The sequence below is a fragment of the Mustela nigripes genome, chromosome 3 (genome assembly GCF_022355385.1).
Source record: "Mustela nigripes isolate SB6536 chromosome 3, MUSNIG.SB6536, whole genome shotgun sequence".
Classification (NCBI taxonomy): domain Eukaryota; kingdom Metazoa; phylum Chordata; class Mammalia; order Carnivora; family Mustelidae; genus Mustela; species Mustela nigripes.
In genome coordinates, this window is record NC_081559.1 from 56646176 (window position 1) to 56661903 (window position 15728).

Sequence of the window (15728 nt, forward strand, 5' to 3'; positions counted from 1 at the left end):
CAGTTGGCAAAGAGAGGAGTTCTCTCCCCCATGCAAGCTCCACAAGAGCCTCCTGCGGGAAACAGCCGAGCGAGGTCACCGAGGAAGGCTCCCGTCATCAAGGCATGGGTAAGATCAGCTTGAAATCCTTATCCCCTTTCCTCAACACGGATGGGACCGTTTTTACTCCGTTCTCTAGCTGGTCTGTGACACAGTCAAAGGGTAGCGGTAGGAGAGAGGTCTGGCTCTCTGGCCTTTCAGAACAGACCAAAGGTAGACTCTGGCTGACATGATGGCTGATGTCTCTGCTTCCCACACATGGATTTAAATTACCAGAGGAGGAGGGCTGGAAAGGTTTGTATTCTGAGTACACAGTGAATCTGAAATAATTTTCGACTCACTTTTAAACCACCTGCCCGAGCCGAAGGAAGAGATCAGGAATGAAATGCATGAAATTCTGATACACATTTAACCTACTTAAAAGAAACTGACAGGAAAAATAAAATTTCAGATGTTTTTTATTCAAAGGTTTTCAAAAGAAATAAAACAGAAAAAGCTAACAATCTGATCAAATGTACAGTTCAAAAATGTCTTTTGGCGTTTAACAACAAGTCCTAGGAAGGAAAACTACAGAGTTATCTTGAACCGGACAAATAAGTTACCACTGGCAAGTTTGTGGCACTAGTAAAACAAAAATAAAAAATTAACTCTCTTGATCATATAGATATCTCTATGAAAATCTTTTTTTTCAATCTGTACAAAAGGTCTTTCTTCATAAATTAATTTTTTTTATAATTTAATGGCTGTCTACTATGTGATGTTTAACTGATTTTTTTTTATTTTTTATTTTTTATTTTATGTACAGAGGTTATGTTTCCCAAATCTTACCCAGACGAGTATGGCACTTAATTCAGACATATCTAGCAGCAGATTTCCCCTCCCCTCTAACCGAGCTATCAAATTTCTGTCTTAACTAATGCAAAAATATCAAGTAGTGAGAGACCCAGGTTTATAAACGTACTAGATACAAGGAGGGCGCTGCGTTCGGTCTGGACTTTCACAAAGCAGTAATATTCCAGGGAGCATAGAACCAATAATACCACAACTTTAAAAAAGGAAACAAAAACAAAAACAAAACACATTTCTCTTAGGACTATGTAATTTTCACTAGAATCTACACTTCTCAGAGCAGCAAGGACTTTTGAAACTATGAAATGTCACTGACATCTATAATCAAATACAAGCATAAAATTTAAGAACTAAGAAATACTTGAAAGAAAAAACTGCTTAGCCCTAGCTCCTGAGCTAGGAGGATTTGGTCTGTGGAAACAGGGAGGGCCAGCAACCTGTCCCAGCACAAAAGAAAACAGACTCTGAGGTAGATAACTGATCACACACAGTTGACCAGACAAGTACACAGTTTTGGAAGACAACTTAATTTACCATTGCTTTTCAAACGTATGCAACTGTCTTAATAAAAGAGCTTCAATAACAGTGAATTATCTTCTATGTACTAAAGTAGAAATAACTGTGTATTTATGAATCAGGAATTTCATAGTTTCAAAATTGGTTTCTCTTTACACTTAACACTTGTAGTGATGATGTAAAGTGTGGCACTGCTTGGATCCAAATCTTCCTTCATGCTTTTTTGTTTGTTGGTGTGTGTCCATACATCAATTAAAATTATAAAACCTAAATGCAAAGGTACAAAAAAGGCACATTCTCCTAACCGCAAACTGGTCCGGCAAAAATAAAGAGCACAGAAGATATGACGCTGAGAGAAGGTGGAGCTACTGGTTACTGGCTCTTCGGTCTTTGGTGAAGTTACCTTTAAAAGTGCCAAGTAATTTTGATTTCTCAAATTTATGTAATAGAGAGAGCTAGTAGCCAATCGTTTTGCTTCTATTCCTACCTCAGCTTATGTTTGAAGATAAAATCCTTACTTTTAGCTTTTGCCATTTAGTTGCAATAGCAACGTTTTTCGGTTTGCCAGATCTCAGGCGTAATTCTCAGTCTAAAGCACTATCATTAGTATAAAGGAAGGACAAAACATTCGGTGACTCCCCGCCCCCCCCCCCCCCTCCCCCCCCCCAACCCCAACGCTACCTACACTAAATCTAGAACATCGAGTTAGTTTTTTTTTTTCCTGAAAAAAGGCAAAAAAGACTTTACATTGCATCATACAGCAGATACCCTAAATCAGTCAAACTATCAGAGGAAACTGTTGGCGAACAGCCTTACAAACAAGTTACCCTATTAAAAGTTCCCCAGTCAGAAAATGTGTTTCACACAAAACATTTTTCCCTTCTTGCATTTCACTACCTTACACATTATGTGAAAAATCATTAAAAACACCTACTACATATTTAAAAAAGCCAAAATTTCAGCAACTTTTATTGACTACCTTTTAAAAGCCCTATGCTGCTGTTTTACAAGGCATAATAGACCAGCTCATTTGGTCAAAGCGTTCTACATCATTAGTTTGAACTAACTTTTACTGAAACAGCTACAGCATCAAAGGAGTTAAGGCAAATTGGAATTCATAGAAAAGGAGAAGACACTTCACACTACGTTGAAAGAAAAACGGAGAAGCTAAGAAGAGACACGCGGAGGGCAACACTGGATACAGCGACACTCACACTCGCAAGCACGGAACACCAGGGGGGGGGGAAAGTCGGACTACTTAAACATCAGAGCCCACTGCATACAGCTGAAGAAAATGCAAATTAAACACAAAATGGACAAAAACCACAAAAATCCGGTCATGCACTTGGATAAGTCTTCATGGTCTTTGTGCATACCCAGAAAATTGAAGTTTTCTTTTTCTTTTCTTTTTTTCTTACTTTTTTTTCTCTTTTTTCCTTTTTTTTTCTTTTTGCATCATAACATTTGATAAAAATCTTTTGTTTTTGTTTTTTGTTTTTTGTTTTTTTTGATTTTTTTTTTTTTTTTTTTACTAAAATAAACCTGTTCAGGGGAACAGCTACTAGATGAATTTAAGGGTTTTATGCACCTTATAGAACTTATAGCAAAAATAGTTTTAGTTGATTTCATTATAAATAACGTTTTCAAGAACCTGTGCAAAACTGTCAATAATTTCCTAAAGCACAATTGATCAGAAAAATCCATGATTGTTCAGCCTTCACACCCTTCTTCATGTAAGAACGCCCTTATGTACATCTGGAAGAGAAAAATAAAAGATAAATGCTTTTGTACATCTGGTGTAATCTACCACAGAATTCTGTAACCTCCTCCTCGTTTCAGTGGTATACAGGTTTGAGAAAGTTAAGACGGTGCTGGTCACTGGTGGTAGGCCAACAAATGCTGGGACAGACGGTAGTTTCTAGAACCTGACTCCACCTTTCAAACCTGGGGCCTGCAGCATACTTTAGATCAGAGCAACCAGAGCTTTGGATCGAAGGATATGGACATTAAATTCATAGTCAAGATATTGCACTTCTTTAATACCAGATGAAGCCAAATCTTTGGCAGTATTTCCTTTCACTTGTGAGCATGAAAGCAATATAAATCTGGATGCATGTACAGCAGGACAAATTTGACACTCGGTGTACTGATTTGTTACAAATTTCTAAGGTGGGAGGGGTACGGATAATGAGAAAGTAACTATACACATTTGACTTTAATACAAGGCACTGTTCTTTTGGGCTAATCTGCAAATCCACAAGATATTAGCATTTCAATAACACAGGATTCTTTGGCCATACTAAGGTGGTGTGACCAAACCTGAGCTATTCTAAGTACCATTATGATAACAGAATCAGGGGCGCCTGGGTGGCTCAGTGGGTTGAGCGGCTGCCTTCGGCTCAGGTCATGATCTCGGGATCTTGGAATCGAGTCCCACATCGGGCTCTCTGCTCAGCGGGGAGCCTGCTTTCTCCTCTCTCTCTGCCTGCCCCTCTGCCTACTTGTGATCTCTCTCTGTCAAATAAATAAATAAATAAATCTAAAAAAAAAGAATGATAACAGAATCATAGACTTTCCTTGAACTGAGCCCTATGGTTACAAAGATGTTTCCCTCATACCTCACAGTTACTTATTAGGTTGAAAGGAATATGGTGAATGGTCATTAGACGTCTCGACAGCCACCTGCTGCTGTCCACTTGCTTCCTACAACAAAGCAGGGCAGATAAAACATGAGCAATGACATCCAAACTCTGCTGCTCTCGTCTAAGTTTCACATCTGAAAACACAAGTGCTCCTTAAAAGTGATTTTCTTAATATTATGGGGGGTTTTCAAGGTCAATGATTTCCCTGAGGAGTTAAGATGTCTTACAGACCCAAAGAACCTCCCACCCGAACTTCTATGAGTTGTCTCTTCAGGTCAAACTACAATTTATCAAACAAATATCTGATCTCTTGGAGCCAGATGTAACTTGGAATTCAAGACATTCAGATTTTAGAATCTGAAAAATGGTAGGCATATGCCCTTCATCACAGAATATACCCTGTGGGGCCTAGAGCTACAACTCATCACCAAACACGCAGGCAGGTCTACACAGGAAGATATAAACATGCACAGAAACTGGGGTAAGATTTTGTCTTATATTAGTTCCCACTGGGTTTTGCCACAGGTCAGGTTTTTGCTAAAACAGTTATAAAGAGAATTTTTATTTTCAGATTTTGCTGCGTGTTTCAGAACTGCAGATAAGGGATTATGGGTTCTGGTAATGGTGGCTGTCAATAAGTACACAAATTTAAATCAATCAGCACAACACAAAACATAACAAGAATGCCCCAAAATAAACCAACCACAGTCCTAGGGCTGTTTCTGCAATTGGAAGCTACAGGATCTGTCTAGTGAGTAGGATTGATTGCGATGATGAATTTCCTTGGAATTTTAAGGGTACTTTGCAGACAAATGCTATGCTTTTTGTTCAATCCTTTTTTAAAAATTGTTTTAATTTGAATTCAATTTAGTTAACATATATTGTACTATTGGTTTTAGGGGTAGAATTTAGTGATCCATCAGTTGCATAGAACACCCTGTGCTCATTCTATCAAGCACCTGCCTTCATGTCCATCCCCCAATTATCCTACCCCCCACCCATCTTCCCTCCAATAACCCTCAGTTTGTTTCCCATAGTTAAAAGTCTCTTACGGTTTGTCTGCCTCTCTGTTTTTATCTTATTTTTCCTTCCCTTCCCCTATGTTCATCTGTTTTGTTTCTTAAATTCCACATATGAGTGAAATCATATGATATTTTCTTTCTCTGCTTTCTGTCCAATCTTAAGTCAAGTGTCAGTCTTCTTCCATTAGCTATCCTAGCAGCCTCTATAAAAAAGAAGGTATGGTTTGGTCCTCATCCCTGTTAACAATTCTGAAACATCAGTATTTTTCAACTATTTTAATTACAATTAATTTCTTCTTATAGTTATTATTATTAACATAATCTTTGGTACTAGGATTGCAAACTCCAGCTTTATCTTAATTTGTGTGTAAGTATCCCTTTGCAGGAGACAAGATAGATTCTTGAAGGGTGCAAAACATGCTACAAGCTTGGAAAATAGTTCTGGGAGTCTGGGGGTATGGCCAGGACACCGCTACACTAATCTGTATGCAGAGAATGATATTCCATGGTTGAAAATAACCCAAGCTCTAGATGCCCTCTAAACTCAATTCTTTATGCAAATATTTGACTTCTGATAGATTTTTCTTTGTGTTCTGTCTAATCTACCCACTTCTGAAACTACTCGTTGCCAGAACGGCCATCGCGTGGGTCTGTACCAACCTCAACAGGAACGGCTGTCGTCTGCACGTGTGTGTACTGCGGCAAATAAGCCCCTTGCATAGCTGATGTCGCAGGCATGTACTGAAAAGAAGAACATGGTCAGCATGGGAAATGATAAGCCATGCAAACATTCTGAGTACTTGGAGAATTTTGAGATGGGAATGTCAAATTTTTGGAGCTCTCAAAGAAGAAATGTAAACAAGCTACCTCTAAGTTTAATTATCATGTGGAAAGCGAAGTGACTGTTTCTACTTTTTGAATCTGTCGAACTAAAACTCCCACCTTTCTTTGGATTTCCCAACAAACAAATACATGTGTGAAGATCATTAAGACTTCTCATTCTCGGGGCACCTGGGTGGCTCAGTGGATTAAAGCTTCTGCCTTCAGCTCAGGTCATGATCCCAGGGTCCTGGGATCGAGCCCCACATCGGGCTCTCTGCTCAGTGGAGAGCCTGCTTCCCCCACCCCCACACACACTCTGCTTGCCTCTCTGCCTACTTGTGATCTCTGTCAAATAAATAAATAAAATCTTAAAAAAAAAAAAAAAGACTTCTCATTCTCAATACTCAGTATCACTAATGTGCTACTTTAGAAGATCTCATTTCAAAGCACCTCATTATTTTCCAACAGTCCCCTGAACTAGTATTTAGAATTATTTTCACAGGGGAAGACCTAAGGAGTAAAGGACTTGTTGGATCTTTATCAGGTGACCGCAGAACAGGAAATGAACCCTTGCTTTCCTGATGTGGATGGCTATCCTTTCCCAAAGGCAGCAAAGCCTCCTTGCTGATCTCAAGGACCTGCCTGAGCCATCACAAGAAGCTGCTGCTGGGGTTTTGAACATAAGAGAGGAAAACATACTTCCCTTAGTTCTTTTCAGCACCAAGGATACGGTCTGAATTACAAGCCTTCGGCCATCTTACCATCTACATGTTACGCTGATATATATCAACGCTGGAAGTTCCTCTGGTGTAGTAGGCTCAACCTCAATCCCCAACAGAGTCTCCTGAACGCTAGAGAAGGAAGTCAATCCTAGGACTGTGAGACAGCGCCCCCACCCAGTTCCGTAAAAGAAGTGAAGTGAGGAAAAATTCCCTGCCTTTACCACCAAGTATCACTTTCGTCTTTTGCTTCCTGACACCAGGTCTGCAGTGTGAATGAACGGCACTAGTTACTGGGGCTAGATGTGGTCGTGTGGTTGCTAGATTCTGGCAGAGAGATACCCGAAGGACAGACATTTAGTTCATCAGTTAACCCCGTGGAAGGCGATGTGGAGGGTGAGAGGGGCTCGGACATAATCTTTGACATCATGGAGCCTGTAATTGATGGGGAAGACGCAAGCTGCATTAATTCACCCTCCTCTATTTGCTCAGACACAAGGTATTAATTGGCCACCTACTGTTCCGGTGCTGCCTAGTGACAGATGACTCATCTGCTGGGCCAGAGGGCTGATCATAGACGCAGGCTGTAGTGACATGGTGTGCTCCATCGAGGGAGTTAACACGGCCCCCTGGGGAGTTGGGAGACAAGCACAGTGTAAGATAAACTCAAGGAGGGAGTTCAGAGTCTGTCATTCCTTCCGCAAAGGAAAATGCCTTAGTTGAGAAATGTGAAACCAACATAACCTCCTCTCAAACTTGATTATGGTATCATAAACAATCTCCCAAAACCTTCTAGATAATGCTTCCTAAAACCTTTTAAGAGCATTCATTTCAGGGCAATGACTGCATTAAACATCCTGCCTTTCCTTTCACTCACGTGTAAAGCAAGCTAGTCCAGCAGGAGGAGCTGCAGGAGGAAATGCAAACCATTTTCGTCTGGCTGAGGTTACCAAAATGCTTTCTTGATTTTTAAAATAATAAATGATGGTTGGTGATTTATGCAGCCACAAAACAACAGGCCATATTGAATATTTATAAATATCATGTCTCATTTAAACATGTTCTGTACAGTCATTTGACTCAAGATCAGGCTCTTAGGATCAAGATCTCATTCTCCATTCACTGTTTCTCAGAACCTCCAGGTATCATTTGGTGCCAAGGGAGGGAGGGAGATGCAGATATGATTAATAATCCGACTTCAGATTCTTTGATTTTGTCTGAAAAAACCTCTGGTCATTAAAAATAAAATTAAATATAATCGAACAAAATGGGGTCGGGGGGGGGGGGGAGACAATAAAAAACAACAAAAAATCACCCACAACCCAGCCTAGCTTCTCCCTGACACATGGCTGCTACCGGCACCATCAGGGTACGATCTCCCGGACTCTAGCCTTGACATATCTGCAGAGTCGCAACCAGGGTACGTAAACAATTTCATACCCTGGGTTTTTTGCTCTGAACATTCTGTTATAAATATTTACCTCACTTGGCGCATAGTCATCATTATCATCATTTTTAATGACTGCATAATGGTACATTGACTATCTCAACCAAAATTAAATTAATTCTATTTCTGGATTTTTGCATTTCCTCTAATTTATCCTATATAATATTCTTACGGATTGTATTATTCCTCTCACTTTTGCAATCACCCCATTACCTGAGAGTGCAATTATTCTGATACATCCTATCAATATTAATGTTACGTTTTTGATATTACTGCAACTGATCTATCTCTTCCACACACTGTCTTATTGCTAATCGGGACACAGCTGAGGTCTGAGACTGGAGCGCAGGCACTTTAACTCTGGGGGACGGCAGTCTAAACTGGGTGGGGAAGGGGACCGAGTCCTCAGCTAGGAACGTTCTGCACACGCTACCAGTCTCCTCAAAGATGTGAAACTGGGATATGCCCAGGCTTTGTCTCTAGAAGTTGCCAAAAAAGACAGATATGTGTCAGAAACTGTTTGTTGTTCATGCAGTTCACAGAAAATTTGTTCCTTTAAAATTTTTAGTGTGCATCATCAGAAAGTGTGTGGTAGCATGGAAATGATTCAGAAGCCCAGAATATGCTGAAGGAATTTCCTGCTTCTTTTTGGTCATTCATCTGTAGGAGCTACTGTCCAACACTGTGCCTATAGAGACAGATAATGTGCACGTGTTTACACAGACACACACATCCGTCATCCGAGAGCTTGTCTCCTGTGTTATCAACTAAATGTGTTTTATCTGCCGCTTCAAAGTCATCTCAGCAACTTCCTGTTCAGAGCTTGTCCCTGGAGTAGTTTCAGACATATGGTCTTATACTGTATGGTATCCTCCTTGGAGGTGTCCTGAGAGAAACTCCTGTCTCAACTTCAGGCCAACAGTGGTGTGCTTCCCCCCTACGCAACTGACCTGTTTTTCTCTTAGAAGCACCGAGAACTATTTTGCTTACTAGAATTCCCATTTTGCCTTAGTTATTAGAAAGCTTAGGGCCAAATCTGTGGCCTTCTCATGCCAATCATATAGGTCATTGTGTTGGGCACTGCTAGCTTTTTTTGTGACTTTGTTCTCCGCCTTTATTTTTCACCTTTCAAAATGCATACTTTAACAATCTAGATTTTATGTATCTCTAAAAAACACATTAAATACACTATCTATTAATATGAAGTGTAACTCAATTAAAAAATATAATATGTACATATAAGTACAAAAAATGCTCAAGTCACTAAAGAAATCACAGTTACCAAAGAAAGTGTTACTGATTTAGTATTTATAATTTCCACAGAGGTTAAGTAAACTGATAAAAATCTCTAGCTTCCTTTTGAACACTTCATATTTGCATTAAACAGAATACAATTAAAATATGTCAGCTCTTTCATACCAACTACTGTTAAAAATACAGCAATTTAAAAACTTTAAAACTTCAAAAAATTGAATGGCCGTTTACAAAACCAGTATGAAGAAGAAAATGGCACCCTGCTTCAAATAGGAGAAATTTTCAGTTCTGACAACTGCACATTTGATTTAATGTCAACTACCAATATGTTTTATGACAAGGGTGGGAGGAATTTTTATAATAAACTTATACATTCTTATATTCCATGCTTAAAATTTCCCAAAGCCTACACCATCTTTGGCAAAAGGTTTTAATCCAGAAAACTGGCTTCCAAATGTATACACAGCTTAGCTGCAAACCACAAAGCCATTAAGTTCAAAAACTTACGGGGTGCTGTAGGATATAGGGTTGAGGTTGCATCCAAGAAGGACTTTGCACCTGGAAAAGGGATGATTTTGAAAAAAACATTGATTTCCACTGGAACATGCTACCTTTCTCTAGAGCTCTTTTAATCATGTTAAAATCTACAGAAGGAAAATAAAGAAGCAATACTATCAACGATTAAAAAGATTAAGGCAGTTAGAGTTCTTGGCAAGCTGGTCACTCTGAATAAGGATGAAACGATTATTTAAAACCAAGTTCCACTTGCCCATTCAAGAAGTATGTACTGAGTACCAGGCATCAAAGAGAAAAGGGCAAGTAAGACATGGGCCCCACCCTCAAGAAATTTACTAATGGAGATAAACAAGCTAACAACACAAATAGTGGAGTATGATAATCAAGGTATGAACTAGGCACTTTAGGAATACAGATAAATGAGAATTAATTCCAGCACATCTTATCACAAACTAATCCTTAAAGTATGTGCTTATTTAGAAAGAATAGCAAAATTCAATCCCTCTTTGATACCAGGATATTAGGTTTCAGAAATCTTGTCTGGTGGTCAACAACTTCTAGAGTGTGGAAAATACAAATCTGAAAATCAGATTTAGAAAATGAAAAACGTTCGAAATTAGGTACTGAGATGTACAGTCAAAACGGCACCTGCACAGAAGACCCTCCACATCAAGGAGTAAGACGTGAGAGTCAGGTTCCATGGCAGGAAAGCAAGCCTGTGCAGCCCACCACTCAAGAGAAAAAGTATCAGTCCATTTCTTGATGCCCAGAGCTCTCCCAAGACGACATAATTTTTAAAAAATTAGAATCCGTCTCTAACTCTTTAACCACAAAACCCTCCTGTAGCTTATCCCCTATGGTTAACTTCAGAGGTTCTATAGAAAGGATATGGGGAAAAGTCATGGGGGAAGAATGTATTGTGATTTACCTTGATAGCAGAGCCCCGATACTTGTTTTCTCTGGTTTCCTTTGCCACCTAAGGCAGACCAAAGTTAAGTGCTTCTGCCTTGTTAACATTTCAGTTATCTGGACTGCAGCCTTTCCCCGTTGGGGCACTGGTGGTTTCTCGCAGATGCCAATTTCTCAGATCCCACTGTATAAGCATATGGTGCTTTAGTGGAGAAAGGCCCACTCCAATGCGAGTGCAAGGCCTTCACTGAATAAATCATAGGGAGGAGAGCAGCTCCCTGGAGACCCCAACTGGGGCCAGATGCTCTCATTTTTGTATCCTTTCAGTGGTCTTAATAATCTAATAGCTTATATAGCATTTTGGGGTTAGGGAGCTAGAACACCTAATCCAATTTTCTTTCTTATGCAGCAAATCAGCTGCTCTCAATTTCTATTCCTCAATTTTCCCTAAGTGTAAAATGGGAATAATAATCTCTGTTCTTTGAGTTCTTTACCACTGGTTCTCTACCCAACTTTGGGTTGTGGAGCCCTTTGAAAACCTGATGACAGAAATAGAACTTACTGCCAGCCCCCAGCCCCCGCCAGAACAGCTAACTGTGTATACATGAGTAACATTCTGCAAACGATGTAAGAGAATCTCAGACTACTTAAAGCTCATCTGCTGACCCTGCTGTGGCCCTGGACTCAGGGGGTTAAGAACCTCAGTCACGGTGAGGGTCGGGCAAATGGAATGAAATTCCACATGGATCTTATCAGGGACACACAAAATGCCAGGAGAAGAAATGAGGACTTTGAAATGAAATGTTGTTCTCAGTTAGGTGTATCAACTCTACTATGAATACTGGCCTCCGAATTTTTCTTATGCTATGAAAGAATTCTATGGCCCAAATGCTCACTGACAGTAAAGAGGGGGAACAGAGGTGGTGGGGAGAGGCACTGACAGCTCTAAGAGCCACAGTGGCACACATCTGAATTAGTCTGCACAACTGTCCGCCTAAGAATGAGCTCACTACGTGTCCCTTTTTCCAGTGATCTACATAAATGGCAGAGGTTTCCAAGGTCAGAGAGTTAAACAAGACTACCTTTCCCTGGGGAATTGTTAGTTAGGAAAAGCGCACCAGCACAGAGCTCATGGAGTCTTATATAGTCAGGGAAGACAGAGAAATTTTAAGTCCAAAACCATGAAAGAGGCATTAAATGAGTGAATACTGTGGCCGGCTGACTGAAGTACCAGCCCAAGTAATACTTAGTAAAGCCCAGAGAGACAGAAGAAAAGACCATGAGGGACAACTCGGGGGGAGACAGAGAAAAGACCCCAAAAGTGAGGGAGCTGGGAAGCTCCTGTACAGCTTCAGTTTTCACGCATTTAACCACGAAGCTATGTTATGACTTCGTATTTGAAGCTACTTTTAAGTTTTCGGACAGAACCACCTCCATGGTATTGCTTGTGTTGACCAATTCCTCATTTTAAAAAGGATAATGAGTATCCTCTCACCAGCCCGCTAGTCCTGCATCGATACTGATGATGACCATGATCACAGCTAACATTTACTGACCACTATTGCTAAGCCGGGGGCTGTGCTGAGCTCTTTACATAAACAGTCTCAGTTAGTTTTTATAACAAGCCTTTGAGAAAGATACTATTATTATCCCCATTTTAAAGATGAGGAAACTGAGGCTTACAGAAGTCACATAACACAGTTATTAGATATTGTAGTCCCCTAACCCCAGAAATCAGGGCTACAACATCTAATTCAAATGTTTTAAAAACAAGAATATATAAGAGTTTATTTTCGTAACACAAGATCTCAACAGTCAACCAAAGAGAACTCTATTCCCACATGTCTGTGACTGAACTCTGTTGTCATGCTTCTGTGTGGGCCAAGGTAGCAGCCCTGTTACAGGTACTCAGACACAGGAGGAGAGATGCGTCTGTGCACACATGGCATACCACTGTGTTCGTTGTATGCGCACAAACTGTACACCACTGGGTTCATGGAGAATAGGAGCTAAATCTTAGTAAAACCAAATCCATCTTATAACAAGGTACTTAAGGAGATCTTGGTTCTAAGCTGGAAATTTATTTGAACATAAAAAGCCTCCTCAAAATAACTTGTTTAAACAGGGAGTTACCCCCCGCCACCACACTTTCTGCCTCAAATCTCACTGCATTGCTCATTTAATGTTACCTGAGAGAGACAGGTCTTTATTTATTAGCATCTTCACTTGCTCTTTTCTTAGTTCCTGCTGATGACAAATGATGGCAACAGTGCACACTCTTCTGTACTTTATCTAACGTCACTTCTTTTTAAGTTTTAGCTTCTGGGACATATGATGTCCAAGAGCAGAGCCCGCTGTGGAGGAAGCATTCTGGGTTCACCCCAGTTCTAGAAGGCTATGACTTCAAGGACTGACAACCGATAACCATTTTCCCTTGTTTTATATTGTCCTATATATAAAAGCAAGGCTCTCTGTCAAATAAAAAGCAGCTTTTTCTAAAGTAGGCATCGAAGCTGCATAATGTTTGACTTAGGTTTCCTTATAAATGTTCAAAATGTTGAGACACATAGAAACACAGTGGTGATTCACGGCCGACAAGTTGTCATACTCTTGAATCCTAAAGGTACAAACCTGGTAGGCAGATACAGGAGATGCAATATAGGGTGTAAGAGAAGTTTGAGTGATCATTCGGTTTGTAGCAATACTGTATGGTGAAGGATAAAATCTAGAACAAACACAAAAGCCTTTATTAAGTCATCCTTTAAAAAGAATAATTCCCGGGACAAATGTCTGGTATTTTCCACCTTCACATTTTCCCTCAAGCCACCATGCATTTATCTTAATGACATACCCGTTCTGTAGAGCAGCTGTGGTTGGGTCATAAGTAAGTGTCATTCCAGCCTATGGGAAAGCAAAAGAAACAGAATCACTTACCCACAAGGGCACGGTTTAAAAATTCCATTTCTTAGAGTCATGGCAACACAAAAAATAGAGATAGTTCAGTAGCATTTGATGAAATCTGACGTTTCCTTTAGACAAATATACCCTCAATATAAGAATTAAGCTCTTTGTCTGCACTGATCCATTCAGTAGTCATTAGCTGTGTGCAGCTATTTAAAATTAAAGGAAAAATGGAGTCCCCCCAGCTCACTGGCTATATCCCAAGTGGTCAAAGAACCACATGTGGTTCGTGGTTATCACCAGACAGCGCAGACTCTAGAACATTTCCACTGGATGGCACTTCCCATCCAGTGGAAATGTTGAACCAATAAGTATTTTACTTAAAAAAAATTCATTAAAAATAAACACAGAGAAATGGCCATCCAATATTTTTAAGCTATTTTTTTAAAGAACTGTATTCAAAAGAATTAGACAAAAAAACAAAAAAAACAAAAATAAAACTCAACAGCAAATACGTTATTTGTTTTAATAACATTTTAGGATAATTTCTGAGTAATTATAAATGTAAACCTTTAAGAAATCATGACATTAGGAAAATACAAAACAGCTGTACATTTCTTACAGCTATTCAAAATGCTCCTTTACTTTACATGCAGCTAACTGGTAAACCTCACTCTACCCACCACCTATCTGCCCGTCTGGAAGGTCATCCCTCTCTTAGCACCATATCTGTTGGGAAGAATTTTAAAGTGATAACATCTGGACTCTAAAGTCCTATTTCAGAAGTCTGGCAGCCAGGACGCGGCTGGGGTAACTATTCACGTAGGCTTTCATCATCATACACCCGCACGGAAGTCTCAAGAAGGGACTTACAAGTCTCACCTCTCCTTCTCGATGCCACGGTCTTCCATTAGGGATGTATTTGTTTGGGTTCTGCCTCTTCTTCTGTCCTCCGTCCGCAAACTTACACAACAAAGGTTCTGTAGGAGCTGAATAAATGGGGACAAATAATAAAAAAACCAGAATTATATGTGTATGTAGGACAAAATGTAATGGGACTCTTTTTCAACAGGAGCAGTGTCCGTGCTGTAAGGGAATGGATAGAACACATCAAAGCCAAAGTTTTCTCTTTCTTATCTACTGTTTTTTTCCTAAAGTTTTTTCCTTCTTATCTACTGGTGAAGAAGACGGTACAGAAAATGTATTAGTTGCTATTTTCAAACAGGAGTATAATGAACACATTTGAAGAGCTATTTGGAGGAATCAAAAGAATCCCTCGATTCATTTTTGTACTTCTTTTTTTAAAAACGATTTTATTTATTTATTTGAGAGAGCATGCATGAGTACGAGCAGAGCAGCGGCGTGAGGCAGAGGAGGAAGCGGACTTCCTGCTGAACAGGCAAATCGAGCCCTGGACCCTGGGGTCACAACCCCAGCGGGAGGCAGATGCCCAACCAACTGAATCACCTAGATCCTCGCCTCTGTACTTCTTTATGTGCAGACACACTTGTTTTCACTTCCTCTGATTCATCTCCAAATGTGAAGTAAGATTTTGTTACCCTTCCCTCCTCCAACTTTAAAATGCTCCCTTAGTCTCCCATCATCATTCTTCAAAGAGGTCTTCACTTACCCAGGACAAAACAATTTCCCCTTTACACTGCTCACCGTATTTCAAAAAAAATTTTTTTTAAATTTTTATTTGTATATTTATTCAGAGCCACGAGAACTTGGAGTGCGGTGATTTGTTTGGAGTCTGTCTCCCCTCTCGTGTGTAAGCTCCATGGGGGCAGTGACATTTGCTTTGTCTGTCACTTGTGTCCCCAGTGCATGTTGTAGGTGCTCGTTGATCTAGGCTGAATGAATGAATACCAATAGGTCTCATTTCCTTATCTGTGGGGTACAGCCTTGAAGACAGCTGTTGTAAGAAAGGCAAAACACCTGCCTGCGCTATTTAAAGTTTTTTTCTGTGCCTTTAATCATTCCTCTTGAGGCTGCTTTACTATATATCCACGTTATAAAATGATCTGAAGAACAACTCAAGAAACTCACATGGAAAAGCAAAAGATGCAGACTCTCTCACATAGGGATACAC

The 15728-nt window shown here is 39.9% G+C and overlaps 1 protein-coding gene across 7 annotated transcripts in view; it reads right to left on the reverse strand.

Annotated features, from left to right (window-relative positions):
- Positions 1–479: 479 nt before the first annotated feature.
- The window catches only part of RBMS1 (RNA binding motif single stranded interacting protein 1), a 209689-nt gene continuing 194440 nt past the window's right edge, over positions 480–15728 (reverse strand). For 4 of the 7 annotated variants that reach the window (XM_059394057.1, XM_059394056.1, XM_059394060.1 and 1 more), the window contains exons 7-15: positions 14510–14625; positions 13587–13636; positions 13367–13460; positions 10755–10802; positions 9818–9868; positions 7128–7238; positions 5729–5809; positions 4023–4107; positions 480–3159 (exon numbers count right to left, since the gene is read on the reverse strand). In XM_059394057.1, the coding sequence (XP_059250040.1) occupies positions 4030–4107; positions 5729–5809; positions 7128–7238; positions 9818–9868; positions 10755–10802; positions 13367–13460; positions 13587–13636; positions 14510–14625 (629 nt within the window). In that variant the 3' untranslated portion in view covers positions 480–3159; positions 4023–4029. The remainder of the gene's footprint in view (positions 3160–4022; positions 4108–5728; positions 5810–7127; positions 7239–9817; positions 9869–10754; positions 10803–13366; positions 13461–13586; positions 13637–14509; positions 14626–15728) is intronic. The other 3 variants (XM_059394059.1, XM_059394061.1, XM_059394062.1) reach the window with 3 other exon arrangements.